The sequence below is a fragment of the Thunnus albacares genome, chromosome 17, assembly GCF_914725855.1.
Source record: "Thunnus albacares chromosome 17, fThuAlb1.1, whole genome shotgun sequence".
Classification (NCBI taxonomy): domain Eukaryota; kingdom Metazoa; phylum Chordata; class Actinopteri; order Scombriformes; family Scombridae; genus Thunnus; species Thunnus albacares.
Window position 1 is genome coordinate 253,698 of NC_058122.1, and position 27,800 is coordinate 281,497.

Below are 27,800 nucleotides of genomic sequence, written 5' to 3' on the forward strand. Positions count from 1 at the left end.
ACCCTCTTTCACCTGTTTGGAAAAAACAATGAAAGAACATGTGTACAGTGTTCACCAAATATCTATTCTTTATTCACTGTTACTGTCTCGCTCACAGGACTCATCAGATAGTAGAAGACATGCCTGGAGTGATAATATTGAAAAAGAAATAATAAAGGTTTAAACTTTTACAATGTAAAAAAAAGTGTTTAATTATTATTATACCTATATTACTCCTTGTAACATACACAATTTCAAACCTAACATTCCAGATCAGTGCATTAAATGTAACGAAGATATAGGGACATTATACCACTGTTCAAGAGAATGTCCTACTATCAAAGATTTTTGGAGGAAAGTGATGTTACATGTTTCCCACATTGTTAATTATGATCTTCCTCTGTGCCCCAAATTATTATGTTTACTATATCTCCCACTGTATGTAACTCAATAGTTGAGACTTAAGTGTGACTAAACTGGAGTTTTTTAATTTTGCTTTTTTTTTGTTTTTTGTTTTTGTTGTCTTTTTGATTATTCTGTTTTGTATGTTTGATATATATGTTTAAAGCAGAATAAATATGATGTTAAAACAAGAAAGGATCCATGCCGCTGCTGTGCATGCATCCTTCCTAAACAGAGTATAGGCTTACATCAACCATGCTTTCCAAGTACCACACAATAAGCCATCCTATATGCCGAGAACAAAACCACATGTAAGCGAAAACTTTTTAAAACAAGTTTAAACATGTGAGGTCTTGTTTACAAACCAATATTCACCCTGCATCTGCAAAGCTCAACATGAACCGATCTGTTACCCTCAATTATGTCTAAATCAATTTCAGTCCCATTTCTATAAAACCTAACCTGACTGTCAATCAAAGACAGGCTCAGAGATGCTGCGGGGCAGTGCTGGCAAAAAACAATAAAATAAAAAACATTATAAAAAATAAAAATAAATTAAAAGCAAGATTGTAGAGGCAGAAGCACCATAGCTACATGTTTTCAGAGGATTATGTTCAGTTTTGTTTCCTCCTGCTCAGCCCAACTTGATGGCAGAGGATCGCACTCCAACCTCTCCAAAATCCTGATGATTTTAGGTAGGCTATCCATGCGATACCTTTATTAATTATTTAAATATTTCTGCACACATATTTGTACTTTAACAGCAAATCTCCAAAGTCCATTTTGTATTCCTTTATTTAAAGATACTGTATGAGGATTGTTGTTTTTCTGTTGGATAAATTTGAACTGATATTTTGCATTTGGAGTCCCTAATTGTTTGCTGGACTTTAAAGCATAAATGAGGACTTTCAAATATGCAGAGTAGGGCTGCAGAGTTTGTGTATCCATTAGCCAAAACAACAAAAGCAGCAGCATCGGTATGCGAGCAGCTGCAGCACACATGACATCGAATGTCTGTTTATTCTGCCATTGTCAGCGTATTGATAATGTATGTTAATATTTGGGGTATTGTGACTTTGTATTTTGGGCTTCAGGTACTTCATGGAAGTGAACTCTATTCTTTCTCTTTTGTGGCGCAGTCAGACCAAAATTCACTTCTCATTCATGTCTACGTGGAACCAATCCGGTCTCACATCAAAATGCGTAATAGCTATATTGGTCCACAGTGCAAAACGTATTAGTTTCACAATAACAGCTCTAAAACTGTGAGACGCCTATGTTTTCTTGGCCTAATTTTTCCTATTGGCCTGCATCCATATCATGTGACTGTCAAGTTTCTGTCTGCTATTCCTTTTATTCTCAGTGGAAAATGCAATATTTTCACTTTCAGCATTTTATTTTCATAATCTTTGTTCAGTGAATGTATATAATGTTTAGTTTGTCAGTTATTATGAAGATTTTTGCAGACTTTCTATCATCACTATGGTGGTTGCTATGGATACTGCTACCGCTGCTGTTATATTATCTGTTTTGTTTTATGTAACTGTTGATGATCTTATATGATGATATGATGTTCTTTCATAAAAAATGTAGATTTTAAGCACCCCAGGGATGAATTGAATTTGAAATCCTGAATTTGAAACAATCACAGCCTGTGATTGGCTGACCGCATGACCTGCCACCTGGAAGTATTTTCCTCCCTGTCACCATGTTAAGGTTTTCTTTCAATGATATCTTTAACATTTTTCAACACAAAAACACAAAAGTGCCCTTGATAACTCAAAAATACAATAGCTTAATGTTGGCCAGAAATATTGCTGTTCCTGGCACCAGATTAATTTCCCCCGTGGTTAACGGAGACTTTTCAAAGTATGTGACTATAGAAATTGCTCTGAGATCAGTTTTAATGGCAGAAAAGTTAACTGTTAATGAAGTGCAATTTTCAACATACTGATAAGCATTCAGGAGGCAGTTTAATATATGCATGATGTGGCTGAAAAGTTTGGTAGATTATTTCTTTGTTGTTCTTGGCAATACATCTTATACCACTGGAAAGCCTGTTTATTTCCCTTTTAAATGGTGCCACATTTGTAAGGAACGTGTATTTGTGGGATGAGCAGCAGAGCTGAGTATGTGGGTTGCGCCCATGAAAAATTTGCCAAATCTCCTCTGCCAATGCCAAACAGCTTATTCTGCCATTGACTCTTGTTTGGTGTTTGGTGGATTGGATGATTGAAGTTTGAAGAAACAAGACATATTGGCAATTTAACAGTTTATTCATTTAACAAACAGGAGCCTTAGTAACGTGTGGAAGAACCATACACAGCCACAACAGCCTGGCACCTCCTCCTCATGCTGGTCACCAGCCTGGTCACACACTGCTGAGGGATGGCATCCCATTCATCAACCAGCATTTGTCGCAAGTCAGCCAACGTGGTTGTGTTGGTCACTCTGGCATGAACAGCACACCCAAGACCCTCCCACAAGTGTTCAATGGGGTTGAGGTCAGGACAGCTGGCAGGCCATTCCATCCTCTTCACTCCCAAATCCTGGAGGTAGTCTCTGATAAACCCCGCTCTGTTGGGGCAAGCGTTGTCATCTTGGAGGATAGAGTTTGGTCCCAGACTGTGGAGATATGGGATTGCCACTGGTTGCAGAATCTCATCTCGATATCTCTCTGCATTGAGATTGCCTCCAATGATGACAAACCTTGTTTTTCCATTGAGGGAGATGCCACCCCACACCATCACACTGCCCCCGCCAAAAGATGTTACTCAATCGGTAAAGCAATTAGCATAGCGTTCCCTGCATCTCCTCCACACTTTGACCCTAAGATCCAACTGCTGTGGCAGAATCTGGACCCATCGCTGAACATAAGGTTCGTCCACATGTTCAGGTTCCAGTGCACGTGTTGCCGACACCAGCGCAAACAGGCCTGACGATGAAGGGCAGTCATGGCAGGCCTCCTGGCAGTTCTATGGGACCGGAGATTGGCTGCATGCAGTCTGTTCCGGATTGTCTGGGCAGAGAGCTGTCGGCCATATCGTCATGCAAACCTTGACTGCAAATCTGTAGAAGACAGCCTACGGTACCTAAGTGCTGACAGGGTGAGGAAACGGTCTTCTTGGGGTGTCGTCTTCTTGGGATGCCCACTTCGCGGCCTGTCTCTGACATCCCCCGTCATATGGAACTTGGCCTTCACTTTGGAGATAGTACTAGGGCTCAATCCAAATAGTGGCGCAACTTGGTTTTGCGGAACACCAGCTGGAAGTTGCCCTATCACACGGGTCCTATCTAGGGCATGTCGATTCTTGGAACAAACACCTACTGACCACTGTAGCAGGGCCCATGCTCACAGGTGCCTGATTGGCACCTGATTGGCAGCACCTGAGGGTACCAGAAGCTCAAAACAGGAGTCAATAGCAACAGCAAAATAAGCTGTTTGGCATTGGCAGAGGAGATTTGGCAAATTTTTCATAGGCGCCACCCACATACTCAGCTCTGCTGCTCATCCCACAAATGCATGTTCCTTAAAAATGTGGCACCATTTAAAAGGGAAATAAACAGGCTTTCCCATGGTATAAGATTTATTGCCAAGAAGCATTTTTACAACAAAGAAGTAATCTACCAAACACAAGTTTCCTTACTTTTTGTGCTAAGTTTATCTGAAATAAACCAACATCTTCACTTTTTTTTTAACATAGATCATCTAGATGCAGTGTAATTCATAGTTCAGCTATACTAGATATTTGATAGAATTAGTAGATATATCTTTTTATGTCCTTTTGTGTTTTTGTGTTGAGAAATGTTGAAGATATCATTACAAGAAAACCTTAACATGGTGACAGTGGGGAAAATACTTCCAGGCGGCAGGTACACCGGTCAGCCAATCAATTCAATCTGATTGAACTTTGATCAATGAAATTGTACTTTGAGGTGGGGGATTGACCTCTCATTAAGGAAATATTTTTTGTATTCTTGTTTTATTAGTAGTGAGTGTAAGGACAGTGACAGAGGATTATGGATAAATAAATCCCCCAAACTATCTTTGTGCGCACACACACATGCACGCACATCGAATCTTTTGATGTCCTAGGGAGCATCAAAAATGAAAGACTGCATGATTTTTCTTGCAAATCTGTGAGGATTGTCTACATTTTTTATACATTCTCCCAAATGTACTGCATTGTTGGATGAATATTGCAAGAGAAGACTGCCACGAGTCTCTCAAGTGATGTGGAACTTCAACTCCAGGTTGGTATGTATGGTCGATGACAAAAGAGTTGCGCTGTTGGAGCTGTTCCAGCACATCCTTAACCACACTGAAAATTTTGACCGTGAAACAGTACATTGTGCATCGAGACACTTATCACAAATGACAAGCTTTGACTTCTGTTTTTTTTCTCTTTGCTTTCATTGGCATTTTTCACTTTGCTGATGTGCTCTTTGGAATTCTTCAAAATAAGAGCTTAGAAGTTCAGTTCTGTCTGGCCAGATTTGCAGATTTTTGCCAGAGCCTCAAAGATGAGTGGGGTGATATGGAGGCCATTGGACAGCCAAGTGTAGCCAGAGAAAGACCAGACCCTTGTACGCACTACAGAGAGCTACACACTGCTGTAATCAACAGCATCCTCACACAAATTAAGAATCGATTTGAAGACTGCTGTTTGCTGTCACAGGCCTGGATGAGAACTACAGAACACAGTTCGACCTTGCCAGACTCAGCACTGGCATCTATTTCCATAGAGAAGGAGCTGCATTATTTACAAATAATGTGTGAGTGCTACATTTTACTCTATTTAAGAGAGACCTATTGCTTCGCATAAACATGTAGTACAAATAACTATGGCAGGGGTTGGCATCAGGGTGGCATCAGAGTTACATTAGAGGAAAACATTAGGAGAAAAAGCCTGAGTTTGATCATTCATTTAGTATGTGAATCTATATAAAATAGCATATATTGTGCCAGAGATGGACCATCTCCGGAGTCAGGCCAAAGTGTGCCTGACCAGCGTCCAAGCAGGTTGCATTTATGTGTCGCTGACCATGGCCAAGCTTCTGACTGAATCTCTGTGGTTTGAAGTTTAGTCTCTCTTCTGCATCCTTGTTTTTACTCTCAGATATCTGCTTTATTTAAACGTTTCCTTGCTTTCAGCCGTATCGGAATGGCACTAAGTTACTGCAGATGAAAACATTTACTGCTGTTGCTGCTTCATACGTGTTCCACTGAAAAAATAATGGAAGGCTTTTATTGTGAAAAATTTATAGGAATTTATATGTGTTCATCCACCGTTTTACAGCTGCGACTTTGACCACTAGTCACAGCCATGATGTATACAGCCCGCTGCTTTTTGACTCAAGATAAGTGCGTCAATAGTTAAAGACACACCTTCAAGCGGGTAGCCTTGTGTTCCAGTACATGTGCATGGAAAAGGCCTATAGATCAGCCTGACAGCCGGCCTGAGTGAATACTAATTCAGGATTCTATGACTGTAGGGCTGGTAGCTTAGCTAACTGCTTTCTAGAGGGCTTTCTTCCCGTTAGCTACTGTAGCTAATGGGAAGAAAACCCTGTAGAAATCAAAAGACAAGTTTTATCAGGTAGTATACTCAATGCAACTAAATGTAGTGTACGCAAATATAAGTAATGTGTCATCAGATTGGCCTGTGCAGTATTCCACATTTATCACATAGCAATAAGACAATAGAAAGAGGTTGGCCACTTAACAAATAATTACGAGATGCAGCTACCGATAGATACAGGGGAAAACAAAAGCGCTATCATCTTCCTCTTTTGGTTGCACAATGGTTGAACACACTTCATTTGTGCCACAAATCAAGCCCTCATTCATTCATGAATAGTGTCATTATTCTATAGCCATTACACTGTGCAAACAACGTTTACTTCATAATCATAAGTTAAAGCAAAAAGTTATCCATTTCTACTTTAAGGTTGTATTTGATTGGTATTGCTGGAGGTTTCCAAAAGAGGGCGCAATTGGGCAGTAGATAGAGATGCTGCGTTTCAGTGTTGATGCCCCATGTTGACAGTGTCTGATGCCACTTATTAAGTATATTATTAGTATGTTAGTATAGTATAGTATATTATTATTATTATTATTATTTCAGTATATTGTTTTTGTGTTGTGCCAAGTGGTTGCTGAGTGACATAAAGGAAGATCTAATGGTGATGCTGCAGTAGCCGCTATAGTGCACAGTGGTGTGCATGTGCATTTGTGTTGTTGAAAGTGAAGATCACCTGTCTTGTTGGTGTTGAAGCAGTAGTGCATATAGTGCATGATATTTGTGTGTATTTTGTATTCGGCTGCGTTGGCTGTATCAGCACCAACATGAGGAATTTGTGAGTTGGTGTGTATGTGTGTGTGTGTGTGTGTGTGTGTGTGTGTGTGTGTGTGTGTGTGTGTGTGTGTGTGTAGGTAGGTAGGTGGGTGGGGGAGGTTAGTGCAGTTCGTTACTGAAGGCCCCGACTGAAACCCCATGGTACACTGGTCAAACTATGGCAAGAGACTTTTGAGGAATCTTAAGAGGAATTTCTAATCCAATGCATCAAGACATTTGAAAGACATCCATTTAAGGTCTGAACCCAAAGTAAGCACTACGGCACCACAGTCTGGTTTGGAGAGTATATTGAGATCCCAGAGCAGTTTGCGGTGTGCCATCACATTTTGGGTCAGTCAACAGCTGGTCTGCAGTCAGTCCAAGTACTTCTCAGCACGCAGAATTTGACAGTACATCAGCATGGAGAACACCAGGGCCAAGATCTGACAAGAGAAGAGAAGGTATGCAAGTCAAATAAATGTGTAACCTGCTAGGAAATAAAAACTCAATAACAGTCAGAATAACTTTTTTATTTGTTTATTTATTATTTGATTATGTTTGAAGCACCAATTTTCCCACAGAATCTTTTTCCTGAATTCTGATTTCTCAAATTGAATGAAATGCAATCTTTTAAAACATCAAAGCGTTTTGTCTGCAATAGCTGACAGAAAAAAATATGTTATCAAGCGCAACATTAACAACGTAACATACTATAATTAATGTGAAGCACTTCTCATCAAGCAGGTTTTTTGTACACAGGCTACACTCAGGACACACTAAACAACTCTGATCAAGACTGGCCAAAAAAGAATGTGGAAATACAGCTTAGCTCCTGGGTCCCCACTGACATTTGACACTGATGTTTTTGTATTACAGTAAAATGGTTAGAGATATCAAAATTATGTTAAATAGTAGTAAGATGCTATCTCTCCTATATAATCATTGAATTCAGAAGTGTGCTGCTAACACTCCGGATGTGTGCTGAATTTTAGGGAAGTGCAAGTGTAAGTGTGTAAAGCTTAATAACAATGTATTTTTGTCAATATCTGCTGGGCTTGAGGTGTTATGAACCTAACAGATGGAGAAAACATGACTAAGGTCAGAGATGCATCATATAGATAAAAGAAATGATAAATAAAGGTTGGAGATAACTACCTGCACAACACCAATACACACACCAAACACCAGAACATGGGTGATGTTATCTAGTAGCCACTGCCTGGCCTTCTGGTAACAGGGCTGGAGAAGACAAACAAAGACAGAGTGTGGGGTAGGGGAGGCGCTCAGGAGGAATAGAATGAGTACACCAGGGAAAGTAGAAGAGTAGTAGTAAGGATGAAATGTAGAAAGAAGTGAAGGGAAGAATGATTACAGTTATCTTAGACATCAATAAAGCCTACATCAATAAAGCCTTGGGACCCTACAATATCATCAAGCTGTAACTGGCAAGACATTTGACACAGACATTTGCGTTATACTCTCACAGATTTCCATAATGGACAAATAAACAGATACACTGAGGTAGACCATCTCAGACGCCATTTAAAATGGAATCCAGTTTATTACAACTGTGGCTATTTATATATTTATTCTGACCATCATTAAAAAAATTTACTCAAATGAATTGCTGAGATCAGGGAACACAGATATGAATAGAATGAGTACTGCAATCTTGGCACCAAGATGGCAGTATGACAGTAGACTGGCATTGACCAAGATACCACAAACCTTTGTGGCTAAATATTTTGGACTCCATTGCTGGAATCCATCATTTGTAAAGGTATTCAGGCACACTCACGCATCTGGAGCAAATTTTGATTTCATTTGGGGGATCAGTCAAAAACGAAAACAATTGCCAGTTGAAATTTTACCCCTCTACATTCCAAAAGCCCCCTAATGCTGAGCAGTAAACCAACCTCACTCCAACCATCGACACATTGGTCTGTCCCAACAGAGCAGCAAGATGAGGGCAGCGTTCCATTCAACACATCATACCAGTCTGTTTTGTTCGTTACTCCACAGCATTTGAACTGTGAGAAGAGAGAATAAGATACAAAAAGTAGAGTAATACCACTCAGCTACATAACTCATGTATACACAGTTGACTAGACAGTATTGAGAGGCAGACTCAGGGACAGAGGGTACACAGTGATTTCAGTACTGTCACTAACACTAAGCAGCCAAACAAATCAGCAGGTGGATGTTAGATGTTGTAACTGTTGTAACTGGAGCTGTGATAAAGGCAAGCAAATAAAGAACTTACAGTATAAAGAAAAAGGCAATGGAAATGGACTGCTCTTATATAGCATCTTTCTAGTCTTCCATCCACTCAAAGCACTTTTATACTACAAGCCATATTCACCCATTCACACACACACATTCATATGCTGATGGCAGGGGCTGCCATGCAAGGTGCCAACCTGCTCGACAGGAGGATCTAATCATTCACACACTGATGGCACAGCCATTGGGAGCAATTTGGGGTTCAGCATCTTGCCCAAGAACACTTTGACATGTGGACTGGAAGAGCCAGGAATCGAACCACTGATCTTCTGATTAGTGGACGACCCACTCTACCTCCTGAGCCACAGCTGCCCCGGAATGATCTGTGCAGCATCACACAGGACACTCAGATGTCTGTAGACGTTGAATTGAGAGCTGAAGAGCTTAAGGTAGATGCCTGTTCCTATTTTAGCCATTTTCAGCACTACATCTGAAGCACACAGACCCTTTGAGATTGTGACAACTTGACATAATTTGTATTTCCTTTATTGGCATGCAACCTATCCTTTATTCATGGAATATAAGAAGCCATGATTTGCCCTTACCATTTTCTGGACATTGTCCCAGGATTTTTTCAGTCCAGGCTCGGAATTGTAAATATTCATTCCGTCCTTTAATTCACCTTGTGCTTTGGAATCCAGCTGACCAAAGGAAAGAAAGACATACAGTTGATCATTCAAATGATCAATCCATCCATTATCTGGAGCCCAACAATTATGACTTTATCATCAATTAAAACCAGTTATTTTTCTGATGAATAATTTCCCAAAGCCTAATGTTTTGAAGATTGTTTGTTTTGCTTAAAATACCTAAAGACATTCAATTCACAGTGATATTAATTAGTCAAAAGCAAAAAGAAATAATAATGAATCATTTTTTAGAACCTGGAACAACAGAATGTGATTTTACTTGATAAATGTCTTCAATAGTTAATGAATTCTCAAAACCGTGGTTCACTATTTTTTATTTTTTATTAGTCAATTAACTCTTCGGCACTTATAATTTAAAGATGAGCTCCTGCCAACATGCTTCAACTTTGACGCAATGCAGTGGAGTGTCATCTGACAAAGCCTAAGACCTGTACTATCTCATTCCTGTGTGCACTGCACACTTCTTCAACTTTTGAACATTGTAGATGGTGAGCTCACCTCGTCATGGAAGATGTGTATAACCAACACTAGAGTCACCTCTGTCAGGACCAGGAGCAAAAGGATCACAAAGAACTGCAGAATAGAGAGCAGTTGGAGACTGACATCATAGTGTATACAAGAGCAAGCTATGTAAGCATTAAGATTAGAATATCTGCAATGTGAGCATGAACCGTGAGTTCAGTTTGTGTCTGAGCATTTTTGTTGTATCTCTCTCTTTCCTCTCATTTCCTGCCATCTCCCTACTGTTGGCTATCAAATAAGGGCATAAAAATGCCCAGAAAACATTACAAAAAAAGGAATATCTGCAACTTTGTTGTTATGTGGCTCTCTCACCATGACCAATAGGCAGCGCTGCTCCTTAAGGGCTCCAAGACAACCCAGGAACCCTGTCACCATGGTAATGCCACCAGCAACTAGCAGTAGATTGGCAGCTGAGAGGGATGGGAAGGACAGAGGAAGAGACGAAAACTCTGCTTGCGTGAAGGACAGCCACACTCCAACACCAAACAAACCGCATCCTCCTAGCTTTTAGGAAATGTAATGTCAAATCAGTGTCGAAACGTAGCATTCATCACAATGCAATGTCCTGAAAGTTGTGTTTCTGGTAGAGAGTGGGAAATCACAAATGAATGATGTAACAGTGAGATTAAGTCGACATGTCTGTAGAACTCAATGTTAAATCATTTTCGAGGCATGCACTAAGCATATTAAAACTTATCTCTCCACAACTCTTTAAATTGAGAAATGCTAAACTGGTAGAGGCTACAGAGAAATCTCAAATTAACTGTTTTGGAAATGCATCCACATAAACAAATATAACACCAACTTGGAACAGATTTGTGCAAATACTGACCCAGAAGATGAGGTTAAAGACAAACATCAAATATTTGACACAGGACAAACACCTCCGAGATGCTGACATCCTGCAAAAGAAAGAGAGAAACAGCAGTAGAAGTATGTTTTATTCCTCATGTTACCAGTAACAATATATTATTGGCTAGAAAGTGCAAAATATCCAATGCTCTGTTACTATGGTGACTGAATGTACAGTATCTTTTATGACTTTGTTGTAGTGTGTTTTGGGTTTCCTTGGTGAGAGGGGTGCAGTGTGAGGAGGGGGATGGAAAATTTGTAAAGCAGGATGAAAAAACATTTGGATTGTGTCAGAAGTAGGTTGTATATGTGTACAATCATAAAATGCAATACTAGAGTTTGACAGATTCTCTCAGTTGGTACAACATACAACACCTTCTGTTCTTTTGCTTCCACAGACCTACAAAAAAAAAACCTACAGGCTACTGCCAGGATGAACATACACAATTCATTTGTCCACAGTCAACTTGAGAATGTCTTTTTGCTGACTGTGGATTTTGTCCCCAAGTTCTTACATTGGAAATGTTAGGAAACAGTCACTTAACACCTGGTATGGACAAGAGGAATAACTACAGTGAATAAATCTTTTAATGTCAATGTTCATGTGACTATTTTTTACAAGAGATGTGGAAATTTTTTAAACTCATCCTTTAAATCTAGCTGTTTTCTTATGTTTTCAATTATTTCATAGTTTTGATGATGTTACTTAAAACATCCAGACATACATTTTTTTTCTTTTTACACCTTCTGAGTGTGCATGAGTGTTCATGTTTGTGTTCTGATGTTCTGATTTCCTCACACTGCCTGCTGACCCCACACAGGAAGTCAAACTGCTGACAGGAAGGAAGCTCCCTCCCCTCCTCACTAGACCTAATTATACTGCTGAAGGCATTTCCCATGACCACAGCAATCCTGTGACTCACAGGAGAGCTCAGGACACAGGTCTTTTACCAACAAACCAACATTCTGAGGGAATCATAATTATCAATTCATGAGTTTGGACATTATATTTATTTGTGTTATGATTTCCAAAGCTCCAGCTGATCAAGTGTGTAAACTGCAAAAAATCTTTTGAATCGTAATATGTTTAATATTTGTGAGTTAGTCAGTGAATTATAAGTGTGTTAGTCAGAGATAGACTGGCTGGCTGGCTGGCATCAGGATACAAATTCAGCAATAATGTTATTTGTGTGGCTTAAGACTTCAAGTATGTATTGTAAACACAAATATCTCATCCAAAGGCAGATTTAACTACCAGTGATACTATATGCATATAAACTATACTATACTATACATATACTATACATTCTGCATTATGAATGTTGTACTGACTGTTTAAAAGTAAAAGGGTGTAAAAGCTTTGTTTTTGCTCTTTTTGTGTCAGTGCATGCAGTCTTGGCGTTATTCCCATCCAAGAATTTGGCCACACAAATAACACTGTGTTATCTGGTGACTTTCAGGACAATGTGTCGTGGTGGTTGTGGTGACGGCAGCTGTTGAAAACACTTTCCGTATTACGTTATGTAAATTAAATGGTGTTGCCACTGAGAAGCATTCACATTTCCTCACTTATTTTTCTGAAATTAATCTTTTTAAATTGCTTATTTGAGATGGAACACTGAGTCTCATTGCAGTATACACATTGATGTTCACAAGTTGAACAGACAGTAGGCTGGTCAAAGCAGTGAATAATAATGAATAGCCTGCTGAATACTGGCTATGTGACTACACATTTTACACAATATTTAGCCACACACTCTACTTTTAGTGTGTGCACAGTGTCAAAGCAGGTCAATTGGTTGAATATGGGCCACTTTCTGATTGAAGATAACAGTATAAAATCACAAGATAGACTGTACTGACAATTTATAGGCTACGTTTTGTTTTCCACATTATAAGAAACGTTACGTGGTGAATGCTTCTTGATGAGCACAGTTTAATGTACGTAAATGGTTGGTGTAGATAATAAACACATTGATTGATTGATTAAAGTAAAATTTATAAGGCTTTTAGGAGCCAGCTGCCGTCACTATGAGCCACCACAACTCATTAAGCTGAAAGTTGCCAGTTAACACAGTCACTGGTCTTATCTGCTGACTTTCTGGGCATCCATCAGTCTCACCCATCATGGTATTTCATTGATGCTTCACACATGACACAAATCAAATGGCATTTATGTTTTTGTGAATGAATTTGTCACCTCCAGCCCATGTCAACCATGTCTCCTAGACATTACATTCATGAATAACGAAACTGTTTTCCCAGTTACATTGCATTGATAAACATTATCTCTGCCTGGATTATGTTCACAGGTAACATTTTTTCGAATAAATGAAGCTTAATTTATATATGGCTCTGAGGTCATAGGGAGGAGATTGGGGTGGATAGTGAATGTACAAGATGCAGGACTCTGACAGCAGAGACATCCTGAGTCCTGTGTGTGTTCAGGTGTAGGCAACAAAAGTAGTGAAAGATGCTAGTGTGGCTTAAATTTTCATAAACATGTTTCATGCTTCAAGACACTGGACTTCATTCTGTATTAAACCAAGACCACAAACTTTCTTGGGAAAAAAAAGAGAGAGAAAGTTGAAAGAAAGTCGAGAGAAAACATGATTCAGCAGCATTGTGTTTCTAACAAAACATATGTTGCAATGAAGTTGTATATGAACGTAATTACTAGGAGAGAGGGTTGCCAAATGTATACTTTGCGTTGTTTTTGTCAGCCAGTATGGAAATACAGTAGAGTGGTATAACATTGCAACAACCAGGTGGCCACATTGGACCTCCTTTACTGGATTTCTTACATTATAGTATCACTGAATTGAACTTATTATCACATTTTTGCATTATGTATTTTGCCTCTATTTCTAATTCAAAAATACCCCATCATATATGCACCAAAAGTTTTTTCCTCAGCCCCTTGCCTCTTGGCCTTTCCACCAAGTTGAGAAAAACATTAATTTTAGAGAACATTTTTAACATTTCAGTATTTTTATGCACTGATGTACAGCCCAATGACATTGTTTTTTCAAGTTTACTTACTTTTGGTGGAATGTTGTTGTAAGCCCTTTTGGGTTTTTGTTTTCTTTTAAAAAATCTCACCAGCACAATCATTTTTCCTGCTTTAATGCCTTTATTTTTCGTATCTTATTACATGTGCAAAACAATAAAATAAAACTAAACTTTGACAGGCCAGTGTGTCTGAAGAGATCTCCAGAGGAAGACCATAGTTACATCTTAACACATGTTAATGAAATACCAACATATTCAACTACTATTTGGATTAAATACTTATTCATTTAAACATGCTGAGTTTTGAACATGGTATATAATTGAAGTGGAACTTTGATGATGAGATTTAGCATCGGAATATAGTTCCAACTGAAATTTAAACAGATTTTACCTGAAATTGAGTTTCAGTTCTTTTAAATCTTGTCTTTGTTATGCTCCTCTTCGTAGTTCCCAACTCCTTCACCTTCTGGTTTTGATCTTTTCTTCGTTTTTCCTTTTTAGATCTCCTGTGGATCAGTTCCTGAACCAGCCAGGCTTTTCAACAAGATTTCCTTTCTTCTCTTCTGCTGTAGTGCTCCTCACTAATAGACTGTGTTCACCCCTTTCCCCAATTAACTTGTCTTCTTTCCTGATTCTAAACTTTATATTGACTTTATGTAGTTTTCCATATGGTAGATTGTGTTCTCCTCTCTCCTCAACTCTTTCCAGATGTGTGTGTTTTTGCTGTCTCTCTCTGAGCTCCTCCCCATTTTTTCCAGTTACATGTCCCTCCCCCAGCCCTCAGCCTCTAAACCTCAGCATGTCTCACTTATTCCACTTTTTCTCTTTGTTCCAGAAATTTGAGGTCACTCTCAGTGATATTCTCCTACATACCTGTACATGCACATGTTCACACAGTTTCACATTTCCTTTACTGACCAAATGATGGATAAAAAGATGGGTATTTTTCAAATCTTTTTTCATGAGGCCAGTGTGTCTTAAAAATAAACATGCAACACAACTATCCCACAAATACTAAAAAGTGTCAATTTTGTATAATGTCACCACCACTACTTCACATAATATCTGCCATTTCCAAAGCATACTGTTGCCAGTGCTCTTTATTCCTCTCACTACATTATGAACATCAATTTGCAGAGACCTAAAACTTCAAAGTGAACATAGTCATTGTCAAAGTTATATTATCATTGCCTAGCAATGCACAAGTGTAGAATGATTTTAAAAACATCCAAGAATAAATAAAGAAAAATAAAAGCAGATATCTGGCTCTATTTTCATGTATGGTTATATATGTTGGGACTTAGTAGGAGCAGTTTTGGTTTTTAGCAATAATTAATAAGTATCTTTGATTATTTAAAAAAGTTATTAATATAAATTAATAACAGATAACAGGTAACAGATAACCAAAACAGCGAAAAGAGTCTCAAAAGGGGTCTTCACTTTAAAAATGACAAGATATTAGAAAATGTTAATGTCTTGTCATTTTTAAAGGTGAGCAGTGAAGGTTTGAATTCAAGCACTGACCCTGTCACCAAGCTGTTATCACAGTCTGTATGCAAACAATCAGGAAACTTCTCTTTAAATGCATGACAAAGTTTATTAACATTAGCAGTATCAATTATAAATTAGTATGCTTCAATTAACAAACATCTTTCATACAACTATAACTATCAAACACAAGCAATCACAATATGGCAGTTCTACACAGCCAGACAATATATAGCAGCAATACATGTGTGTGTGTGTGTGTGTAGGGGGGGTTGTGAGAGAGGAAGTAGGAGGAACAAGATGTTGGATGTGAACTGCATGAGGTTACATCACACGAGTTCCGGTCAAGATGGCAGACATGATTACGATATTTGACCAGTGACTGTGATTTAATGGTGACCACCAGTCAACCAACACGTGCCTCTGACCACTACGATGGTGTCAGTCTCTAATGACAATGGTAATTGTCTCTGTTGCTTAGCAACACGTGTCTGACTACAGAGTAGTGTATGTGTGTCAAAACGTACATGTACATGCAAGTGGGTTAGTAAAGAGGAGAGGGTGAAAACACGTGGGTGTTCGCCGGCCATGGTCTGATTTCAACAAATAAAATGCAACCCATGATCTCACATACGATGGCAAGCTGACACAGAGCAGTCCAACCAGTTGGATAAGCACAAATCAGTTTAGTGTGATAAACAAAACCAAACAAGCAACAAACAGCAATAATACTTTCTCAGTATTCTCAGCTGCAAAACTGGACTCACAGTCTGTTAATGTCACAACAAACAACAGCAATAAAGGTGAAAATAACACACACCTTAACAACCTATCTCTGCCCAGACTAATGCCTCTTACTTGTGTTGTTTAAGGACATGAGTAGGGTGTGTTAGGGTGTGTTTAACATTGTGGTTCCTTATGAACAGAAGGACCAGAAGATAAATGGCAGAGATCCACTGATGCCCCTGTGGAGATTGATTTATTATGTACTTATTGTGTTCTAATGTGGTTCTATGTGGTCATTGCTCTGTTTTATAAAAATAACGTTGTTTTAGCATGTCATTCAGTATTTAATCCACATGCTCAATTTTGTACTAAATTTTCAATATATTTTCTTCATTTTTTCTTTTTTCTTAATTTTTTACTCTAACCTGACTCTAAATAAATGTAAATGTGGGGCACGCACAGCCCACCTGTGCCCACTGGGGAACGTTGCAGGCCCACAGTGGGCCCCATAGTGTGGGGCCCACATGTGCCCTGCATTTCACGTCGGTAATGGGACCCATAGTGGGCTGCCCCTGTGTGGCTCATTTTATTCCTGCAGTGGCCCCACATGGGTCCCAAAGGGGCATGTTTGCTGGGGTTATGCTGCTATAGGCCTAGACTGCCACAGGCCCTATACAAAATTGAATTGAATTGAATTGAATTGATCTGAATTGAAAAAAAAAACAACAAAACCCTCTTTCACCTGTTTGGAAAAAACAATGAAAGAGCATGTGTACAGTGTTCACCAAATATCTATTCTTTATTCACTGTTACTTTCTCGCTCACAGGACTCATCAGATAGTAGAAGACATGCCTGGAGTGATAATATTGAAGAAGAAATAATAAAGGCAGTGGAAACAAAGTTGCTTACAGTCACAAGTTTTAACAATCAATACCAGGTTTAAACTTTTACAATGTAAAAAAAGTGTTTAATTATTATTATACCTATATTACTCCTTGTAACATACACAATTTCAAACCTAACATTCCAGATCAGTGCATTAAATGTAACGAAGATATAGGGACATTATACCACTGTTCAAGAGAATGTCCTACTATCAAAGATTTTTGGAAGAAAATGATGTTACATGTTTCCCACATTGTTAATTATGATCTTCCTCTGTGCCCCAAATTATTATGTTTACTATATTTCCGACTGTATGTAACTCAATAGTTGAGACTTAAGTGTGACTAAACTGTAGACCATTAGGAGTTTTTTAATTTTCCTTTTTTTGTGTTTTTTGTTTTTGTTGTCTTTTTGATTATTCTGTTTTGTATGTTTGATATATATGTTTAAAGCAGAATAAATATGATGTTAAAACAAGAAAGGATCCATGCCGCTGCTGTGCATGCATCCTTCCTAAACAGAGTATAGGCTTACATCAACCATGCTTTCCAAGTACCACACAATAAGCCATCATATATGCCAAGAACAAAACCACATGTAAGTGGTTCAAACAAACAAAATGGCTGCCATTCCTTTTATTCTCAGTGGAAAATGCAATATTTTAACTTTCAGCATTTTATTTTCATAATCTTTGTTCAGTGAATGTATATGATGTTTAGTTTGTCAGTTATTATGAAGATTTTTGCAGACTTTCTATCGTCACTATGGTGGTTGCTATGGATACTGCTACCGCTGCTGTTATATTATCTGTTTTGTTTTATGTAACTGTTGATGATCTTATATGATGATATGATGTTCTTTCATAAAAAAAATGTAGATTTTAAGCACCCCAGGGATGAATTGAATTTGAAATCCTGAATTTGAAACAATTACAGCCTGTGATTGGCTGACCGCATGATCTGCCACCTGGAAGTATTTTCCTCACTGTCACCATGTTAAGGTTTTCTTTCAATAATATCTTTAACATTTTTCAACACAAAAACACAAAAGTGCCCTTGATAACTCAAAAATACAATAGCTTAATGTTGGCCAGAAATATTGCTGTTCCTGGCACCAGATTAATTTCCCCCGTGGTTAACGGAGACTTTTCAAAGTATGTGACTATAGAAATTGCTCTGAGATCAGTTTTAATGGCAGAAAAGTTAGCTGTTAATGAAGTGCAATTTTCAACATACTGATAAGCATTCAGGTGGCTGAACAAATATTTTGCATCCATAATAAACAAACTCATTAAACACAGTTTGAAGCACTGCATAACTCCTGCCGACAATGAACACCAACCCAAAACCCCATTTCTAGAATACTAGCTAAAATAAAGTTAGCACAAAAAGTAAGGAAATTTTAGTTTGGTATATTACTTCTTTGTTGTTCTTGGCAATACATCTTATACCACTGGAAAGCCTGTTTATTTCCCTTTTAAATGGTGCCACATTTGTAAGGAACGTGTATTTGTGGGATGAGCAGCAGAGCTGAGTATGTGGGTTGCGCCCATGAAAAATTTGCCAAATCTCCTCTGCCAATGCCAAACAGCTTATTCTGCCATTGACTCTTGTTTGGTGTTTGGTGGATTGGATGATTGAAGTTTGAAGAAACAAGACATATTGGCAATTTAACAGTTTATTCATTTAACAAACAGGAGCCTTAGTAACGTGTGGAAGAACCATACACAGCCACAACAGCCTGGCACCTCCTCCTCATGCTGGTCACCAGCCTGGTCACACACTGCTGAGGGATGGCATCCCATTCATCAACCAGCATTTGTCGCAAGTCAGCCAACGTGGTTGTGTTGGTCACTCTGGCATGAACAGCACACCCAAGACCCTCCCACAAGTGTTCAATGGGGTTGAGGTCAGGACAGCTGGCAGGCCATTCCATCCTCTTCACTCCCAAATCCTGGAGGTAGTCTCTGATAAACCCCGCTCTGTTGGGGCAAGCGTTGTCATCTTGGAGGATAGAGTTTGGTCCCAGACTGTGGAGATATGGGATTGCCACTGGTTGCAGAATCTCATCTCGATATCTCTCTGCATTGAGATTGCCTCCAATGATGACAAACCTTGTTTTTCCATTGAGGGAGATGCCACCCCACACCATCACACTGCCTCCGCCAAAAGATGTTACTCAATCGGTAAAGCAATTAGCATAGCGTTCCCTGCATCTTCTCCACACTTTGACCCTAAGATCCAACTGCTGTGGCAGAATCTGGACTCATCGCTGAACATAAGGTTCGTCCACATGTTCAGGTTCCAGTGCACATGTTGCAGACACCAGCGCAAACAGGCCTGATGATGAAGGGCAGTCATGGCAGGCCTCCTGGCAGCCCTATGGGACCGGAGATTGGCTGCATGCAGTCTGTTCCGGATTGTCTGGGCAGAGAGCCGTCGGCCATATCGTCATGCAAACCTTGACTGCAAATCTGTAGAAGACAGCCTATGGTACCTAAGTGCTGACAGGGTGAGGAAACGGTCTTCTTGGGGTGTCGTCTTCTTGGGATGCCCACTTCGCGGCCTATCTCTGACATCCCCCGTCATATGGAACTTGGCCTTCACTTTGGAGATAGTACTAGGGCTCAATCCAAATAGTGGCGCAACTTGGTTTTGCGGAACACCAGCTGGAAGTTCATCCAGTACTATCCAGGGCATGCCGATTCTTGGAACAGACACCTACTGACCACTGTAGCAGGGCCCATGCTCACAGGTGCCTGATTGGCAGCACCTGAGGGTACCAGAAGCTCAAAACAGGAGTCAATAGCAACAGCAAAATAAGCTGTTTGGCATTGGCAGAGGAGATTTGGCAAATTTTTCATAGGCGCAACCCACATACTCAGCTCTGCTGCTCATCCCACAAATGCATGTTCCTTAAAAATGTGGCACCATTTAAAAGGGAAATAAACAGGCTTTCCCATGGTATAAGATTTATTGCCAAGAAGCATTTTTACAACAAAGAAGTAATCTACCAAACACAAGTTTCCTTACTTTTTGTGCTAAGTTTATCTGAAATAAACCAACATCTTCACTTTTTTTAAGATATAATTAGATATTTGATATAATTAGTAGATATATCTTTTTATGTCCTTTTTTTGGATTTGGGTTGCGGCAAACCAACAGCTATTTGAAATGGAATGAAGCCCACCGACAGCAGACAACCCAAAACAGTAGTGGAATGCGTCAAGTCTGTCCACAACACAATGCTCTTCCATAGCCCTCTGCTATCAGAAACTGACAAAAAACTTTATTTCTCAGAATGGAAGGAGAAATAATTAAAAGTGATGGCCTTAACCTATCATATTGTTGGGTTATCAAGGGCACTTTTGTGTTTTTGTGTTGAGAAATGTTGAAGATGTCATTACAAGAAAACCTTAACATGGTGACAGTGGGGAAAATACTTCCAGGCGGCGGGTACACTGGTCAGCCAATCAGTTCAATCTGATTGAACTTTGATCAATGAAATTGCACTTTGAGGTGGGGGATTGACCTCTCATTAAGGAAATATTGTTTGTATTCTTGTTTTATTAGTAGTGAGTGTAAGGACAGTGACAGAGGATTATGGATAAATCAATCCCCCAAACTATCTTTGTGCGCACACACACATGCACGCACATCGAATCTTTTGATGTCCTAGGGAGCATCAAAATTGAAAGACTGCATGATTTTTCTTGCAAATCTGTGAGGATTGTCTACATTTTTTATACATTCTCCCAAATGTACTGCATTGTTGGATGAATATTGCAAGAGAAGACTGCCACGAGTCTCTCAAGTGATGTGGAACTTCAACTCCAGGTTGGTATGTATGGTCGATGACAAAAGAGTTGCGCTGTTTGAGCTGTTCCAGCACATCCTTAACCACACTGAAAATTTTGACCGTGAAACAGTACATTGTGCATCGAGACACTTATCACAAATGACAAGCTTTGACTTCTGTTTTTTTTCTCTTTGCTTTCATTGGCATTTTTCACTTTGCTGATGTGCTCTTTGGAATTAGAGCACATAATAAGAGCTTAGAAGTTCAGTTCTGTCTGGCCAGAATTGCAGATTTTTGCCAGAGCCTCAAAGATGAGTGGGGAGATATGGAGGCCATTGGACAGCCAAGTGTAGCCAGAGAAAGACCAGACCCTTGTACGCACTACAGAGAGCTACACACCGCTGTAATCAACAGCATCCTCACACAAATTAAGAATCGATTTGAAGACTGCTGTTTGCTGTCACAGGCCTGGATGAGAACTACATAACACAGTTCGACCTTGCCAGATTCAGAGCTGAGCTCAAGTGATGTATAACATGACAAACTTTCAGGGGAACAGCCTAAGTGATCTACTGACTTTTCTGAGGGACACAGGGCTTGCAGTCAGTATGTCACAACTTTATTCCCTCACATGCTTGATCCTAACAATACCAGTGTCCACAGCCTCAGTTGAATGATCTTTCTCAGCTCTCAAATGCATCAAAACGTATGTAAGGATTACAAACGGACAAACATGACTCTCAGCACTGGCATCTATTTCCATAGAGAAGGAGCTGCATTATTTACAAATAATGTGTGAGTGCTACGTTTTACCCTATTTAAGAGAGACCTATTGTAGTGTTGTGGTTTATCTATCTATCTATCTATATATAAATATATCTATATATATATATATCTATATCTATATCTATATCTACACACATATACACACACACACATATACATACATACATATATATGTATATAGATTATATTGTATTGACGCTGTTGTGAAGACAACCAGATTGTTTTGGAAATAAGAGAGAGGAAAGAAGCATGTTCACTGAAGAGGTAATTGAAATTGTCACAAGTTCATGATATGGGAACAGGCTCCTGTAATGATGTGCACTGCATAGTAATAACATAGTTAGAGTAACATTATTGCTTCGCATAAACATGTAGTACAAATAACTATGGCAGGGGTTGGCGTCAGGGTGGCAGTTACATTAGAGGAAAACATTAGGAGAAAAAGCCTGAGTTTGATCATTCATTTAGTCTGTAGTGGAGACATGAAAGCAGATAGAAATTAGAATATGTGAATCTATATAAAATAGCATATATTGTGCCAGAGATGGACCATCTCCGGAGTCAGGCCAAAGTGTGCCTGACCAGCCTCCAAGCAGGTTGCATTTATGTGTCGCTGACCATGGCCAAGCTTCTGACTGAATCTCTGTGGTTTGAAGTTTAGTCTCTCTTCTGCATCCTTGTTTTTACTCTCAGATATCTGCTTTATTTAAACGTTTCCTTGCTTTCAGCCGTATCGGAATGGCACTAAGTTACTGCAGATGAAAACATTTACTGCTGTTGCTGCTTCATACGTGTTCCACTGAAAAAATAATGGAAGGCTTTTATTGTGAAAAATTTATAGGAATTTATATGTGTTCATCCACCGTTTTACAGCTGCGACTTTGACCACTAGTCACAGCCATGATGTATACAGCCCGCTGCTTTTTGACTCAAGATAAGTGCGTCATTAGTTAAAGACACACCTTCAAGCGGGTAGCCCTGTGTTCCAGTACATGTGCATGGAAAAGGCCTATAGATCAGCCTGACAGCTGGCCTGAGTGAATACTGATCCAGGATTCTATGACTGTAGGGCTGGTAGCTTAGCTAACTGCTTTCTAGAGGGCTTTCTTCCCGTTAGCTACAGTAGCTAAAGCAGGGCTTATAAGGAACCAATCTAAATGCCAACAGTGTCATTATTCTATAGCCATTACACTGTGCAATCAACGTTTACTTCATAATGATAAGTTAAAGCAGAAAGTTATCCATTTCTACTTTAAGGTTGTATTTGATTGGTATTGCTGGAGGTTTCCAAAAGAGGGCGCAATTGGGCAGTAGATAGAGATGCTGTGTTTCAGTGTTGATGCCCCATGTTGACAGTGTCTGATGCCACTTATTAAGTATATTATTAGTATGTTAGTATAGTATAGTATATTATTATTATTATTATTTCAGTATATTGTTTTTGTGTTGTGCCAAGTGGTTGCTGAGTGACATAAAGGAAGATCTAATGGTGATGCTGCAGTAGCCGCTATAGTGCACAGTGGTATGCATGTGCATTTGTGTTGTTGAAAGTGAAGATCACCTGTCTTGTTGGTGTTGAAGCAGTAGTGCATATACTGCATGATATTTGTGTGTATTTTGTATTCAGCTGTGTTGGCTGTATCGGCACCAACATGAGGAATTTGTGAGTTGGTGTGTGTGTGTGTGTGTGTGTGTGTGTGTGTGTGTGTGTGTGTAGGTAGGTGGGTGGGGGATGTTAGTGCAGTTCGTTACTGAGGGCCCTGACTGAAACCCCATGGTACACTGGTCAAACTATGGCAAGAGACTTTTGAGGAATCTTAAGAGGAATTTCTAATCCAATGCATCAAGACATTTGAAAGACATCCATTTAAGGTCTGAACCCAAAGTAAGCACTACAGTACCACAGTCTGGTTTGGAGAGTATATTGAGATCCCAGAGCAGTTTGCGGTGAGCCATCACATTTTGGGTCAGTCAACAGCTGGTCTGCAGTCAGTTCAAGTACTTCTCAGCACACAGGTTTGACAGCACATCAGCATGGAGAACACCAGGGCCAAGATCTGACAAGAGAAGAGAAGGTATGCAAGTCAAATAAATGTGTAACCTGCCAGGAAATAAAAACTCAATAACAGTCAGAATAACTTTTTTATTTGTTTATTTATTATTTAATTATGTTTGAAGCACCAATTTTCCCACAGAATCTTTTTCCTGAATTCTGATTTCTCAAATTGAATGAAATGCAATCTTTTAAAACATCAAAGCATTTTGTCTGCAATAGCTGACAGAAAAAAATATGTTATCAAGCGCAACATTAACAACGTAACATACTATAATTAATGTGAAGCACTTCTCATCAAGCAGGTTTTTTGTACACAGGCTACACTCAGGACACACTAAACAACTCTGATCAAGACTGGCCAAAAAAGAATGTGGAAATACAGCTTAGCTCCTGGGTCCCCACTGACATTTGACACTGATGTTTTTGTATTACAGTAAAATGGTTAGAGATATCAAAATTATGTTGAATAGTAGTAAGATGCTATCTTTCCTATATAATCATTGAATTCAGAAGTGTGCTGCTAACACTCTGGATGTATGCAGAATTTTAGGGAAATGCAAGTGTAAGTGTGTAAAGCTTAATAACAATGTATTTTTGTCAATATCTGCTGGGCTTGAGGTGTTATGAACCTAACAGATGGAGAAAACATGACTAAGGTCAGAGATGCATCATATAGATAAAAGAGATGATAAATAAAGGTTGGAGATAACTACCTGCACAACACCAATACACACACCAAGCACCAGAACATGGGCGATGTTATCTAGCAGCCACTGCCTGGCCTTCAGGTAACAGGGCTGCAGAAGACAAACAAAGACAGAGTGTGGGGTAGGGGAGGTGCTCAGGAGGAATAGAATGAGTACACCAGGGAGAGTAGAAGAGTAGTAGTAAGGATGAAATGTAGAAAGAAGTGGAGGGAAGAATGATTACAGTTATCTTAGACATCAATAAAGCCTACATCAATAAAGCCTTGGGACCCTACAATATCATCAAGCTGTAAATGGCAAGACATTTGACACAGACATTTGCATGATACTCTCACAGATTTCCATAATGGACAAATAAACAGATACACTGAGGTAGACCATCTCAGAAGCCATTTAAAATGGAATCCAGTTTATTACAACTGTGGCTATTTATATATTTATTCTGACCATCATTAAAAAAATTTACTCAAATGAATTGCTGAGATCAGGGAACACAGATATGAATAGAATGAGTACTGCAATCTTGGCACCAAGATGGCAGTATGACAGTAGACTGGCATTGACCAAGATACCACAAACCTTTGTGGCTAAATATTTTGGACTCCATTGCTGGAATCCATCATTTGTAACAGTATTCAGGCACACTCACGCATCTGGAGCAAATTTTGATTTCATTTGGGGGATCAGTCAAAAACAAAAACAATTGCCAGTTGAAATTTTACCCCTCTACATTCCAAAAGCCCCCTAATGCTGAGCAGTAAACCAACCTCACTCCAACCATCAACACATTGGTCTGTCCCAACAGAGCAGCAAGATGAGGGCAGCGTTCCATTCAACACATCATACCAGTCTGTTTTGTTCGTTGCTCCACAGCATTTGAACTGTGAGAAGAGAGAATAAGATACAAAAAGTAGAGTAATACCACTCAGCTACATAACTCATGTATACACAGTTGACTAGACAGTATTGAGAGGCAGACTCAGGGACAGAGGGTACACAGTGATTTCAGTACTGTCACTAACACTAAGCAGCCAAACAAACCAGCAGGTGGATGTTAGATGTTGTAACTGTTGTAACTGGAGCTGTGATAAAGGCAAGCAAATAAAGAACTTACAGTATAAAGAAAAAGGCAATGGAAATGGACTGCTCTTATATAGCATCTTTCTAGTCTTCCATCCACTCAAAGCACTTTTATACTACAAGCCATATTCACCCATTCACACACACACATTCATATGCTGATGGCAGGGGCTGCCATGCAAGGTGCCAACCTGCTCGACAGGAGGATCTAATCATTCACACACTGATGGCACAGCCATTGGGAGCAATTTGGGGTTCAGCATCTTGCCCAAGAACACTTTGACATGTGGACTGGAAGAGCCAGGAATCGAACCACTGATCTTCTGATTAGTGGACGACCCACTCTACCTCCTGAGCCACAGCTGCCCCAGAATGATCTGTGCAGCATCACGCAGGACACTCAGATGTCTGTAGACGTTGAAACGAGAGCTGAAGGGCTTAAGGTAGATGCCTGTTCCTATTTTAGCCATTTTCAGCACTACATTTGAAGCACACGGACCCTTTGAGATTGTGACAACTTGACATAATTTGTATTTCCTTTATTGGCATGCAACCTATCCTTTATTCATGGAATATAAGAAGCCATGATTTGCCCTTACCTTTTTCTGGACATTGTCCCAGGATTTTTTCAGTCCAGGCTCGGAATTATAATTATTCATTCCTTCCTTTAATTCACCTTGTGCTTTGGAATCCAGCTGACCAAAGGAAAGAAAGACATACAGTTGATCATTCAAATGTTCAATCCATCCATTATCTGGAGCCCAACAATTATGACTTTATCATCAATTAAAATCAGTTATTTTTCTGATGAATAATTTCCCAAAGCCTAATGTTTTGAAAATTGTTTGTTTTGCTTAAAATACCTAAAGACATTCAATTCACAGTGATATTAATTAGTCAAAAGCAAAAAGAAATAATAATGAATCATTTTTTAGAACCTGGAACAACAGAATGTGATTTTACTTGATAAACGTCTTCAATAGTTAATGAATTCTCAAAACCGTGGTTCACTATTTTTTATTTTTTATTAGTCAATTAACTCTTCGGCACTTAACATTTAAAGATGAGCTCCTGCCAACATGCTTCAACTTTGACGCAATGCAGTGGAGTGTCATCTGACAAAGCCTAAGACCTGTACTATCTCATTCCTGTGTGCACTGCACACTTCTTCAACTTTTGAACATTGTAGATGGTGAGCTCACCTCGTCATGGAAGATGTGTATAACCAACACTAGAGTCACCTCTGTCAGGATCAGGATAAAAAGGATCACAAACAACTGCAGAATAGAGAGCAGTTGGAGACTGACATCAAAGTGTATACAAGAGCAAGCTATGTAAGCATTAAGATTAGAATATCTGCAATGTGAGCATGAACCGTGAGTTCAGTTTGTGTCTGAGCATTTTTGTTGTATCTCTCTCTTTCCCCTCATTTCCTGCCATCTCCCTACTGTTGGCTATCAAATAAGGGCATTAAAATGCCCAGAAAACATTACAAAAAAAGGAATATCTGCAACTTTGTTGTTATGTGGCTCTCTCACCATGACCAATAGGCAGCGCTGCTCCTTAAGGGCTCCAAGACAACCCAGGAACCCTGTCACCATGGTAATGCCACCAGCAACTAGCAGCAGATTGGCAGCTGAGAGGGATGGGAAGGACAGAGGAAGAGACGAAAACTCTGCTTGCGTGAAGGACAGCCACACTCCAACACCAAACAAACCGCATCCTCCTAGCTTTTAGAAAATGTAATGTCAAATCAGTGTCGAAACGTAGCATTCATCACAATGCAATGTCCTGAAAGTTGTGTTTCTGGTAGAGAGTGGGAAATCACAAATGAATGATGTAACAGTGAGATTAAGTCGACATGTCTGTAGAACTCAATGTTAAATCATTTTCGAGGCATGCACTAAGCATATTAAAACTTATCTCTCCACAACTCTTTAAATTGAGAAATGCTAAACTGGTAGAGGCTACAGAGAAATCTCAAATTAACTGTTTTGGAAATGCATCCACATAAACAAATATAACACCAACTTGGAACAGATTTGTGCAAATACTGACCCAGAAGATGAGGTTAAAGACAAACATCGAATATTTGACACAGCACAAACACCTCTGACATGCTGACATCCTGCAAAAGAAAGAGAGAAACAGAGGAGCAGTAGAAGTATGTTTTATGCTTCATGTTACCAGTAACAATATATTATTGGCTAGAAAGTGCAAAATATCCAGTGTGTT

General features: G+C 39.3%; 2 protein-coding genes and 1 long non-coding RNA gene across 3 annotated transcripts in view; 1 reads left to right on the forward strand and 2 right to left on the reverse strand.

The window, feature by feature from the left end:
* LOC122966684 lies at positions 1-18,462 on the forward strand. The gene is made up of 2 exons (XR_006398438.1): positions 1-2,370; positions 18,388-18,462. It is a non-coding gene; the product is annotated as an uncharacterized LOC122966684 (long non-coding RNA).
* LOC122966683 (tetraspanin-9-like) overlaps positions 4,552-27,800 on the reverse strand; it is a 26,475-nt gene continuing 3,226 nt past the window's right edge. The window contains exons 2-9 of the mRNA XM_044330949.1: positions 27,624-27,693; positions 27,104-27,295; positions 26,768-26,842; positions 26,165-26,260; positions 25,253-25,366; positions 24,492-24,575; positions 22,844-23,779; positions 4,552-5,925 (exon numbers count right to left, since the gene is read on the reverse strand). Coding sequence (XP_044186884.1) covers positions 23,717-23,779; positions 24,492-24,575; positions 25,253-25,366; positions 26,165-26,260; positions 26,768-26,842; positions 27,104-27,295; positions 27,624-27,692 — 693 coding nt within the window. The 5' untranslated portion in view covers position 27,693 and the 3' untranslated portion in view covers positions 4,552-5,925; positions 22,844-23,716. The remainder of the gene's footprint in view (positions 5,926-22,843; positions 23,780-24,491; positions 24,576-25,252; positions 25,367-26,164; positions 26,261-26,767; positions 26,843-27,103; positions 27,296-27,623; positions 27,694-27,800) is intronic.
* On the reverse strand, positions 4,793-14,746 carry tspan4b (tetraspanin 4b). Its single transcript, XM_044330948.1, has 8 exons — positions 14,430-14,746; positions 11,007-11,076; positions 10,487-10,678; positions 10,151-10,225; positions 9,548-9,643; positions 8,636-8,749; positions 7,875-7,958; positions 4,793-7,162 (listed from the first exon to the last, which is right to left on the reverse strand). The coding sequence occupies exons 2-8, from the start codon at positions 11,073-11,075 to the stop codon at positions 7,094-7,096; spliced, it is 699 nt and encodes a 232-aa protein (XP_044186883.1). The 5' UTR covers position 11,076; positions 14,430-14,746; the 3' UTR covers positions 4,793-7,093.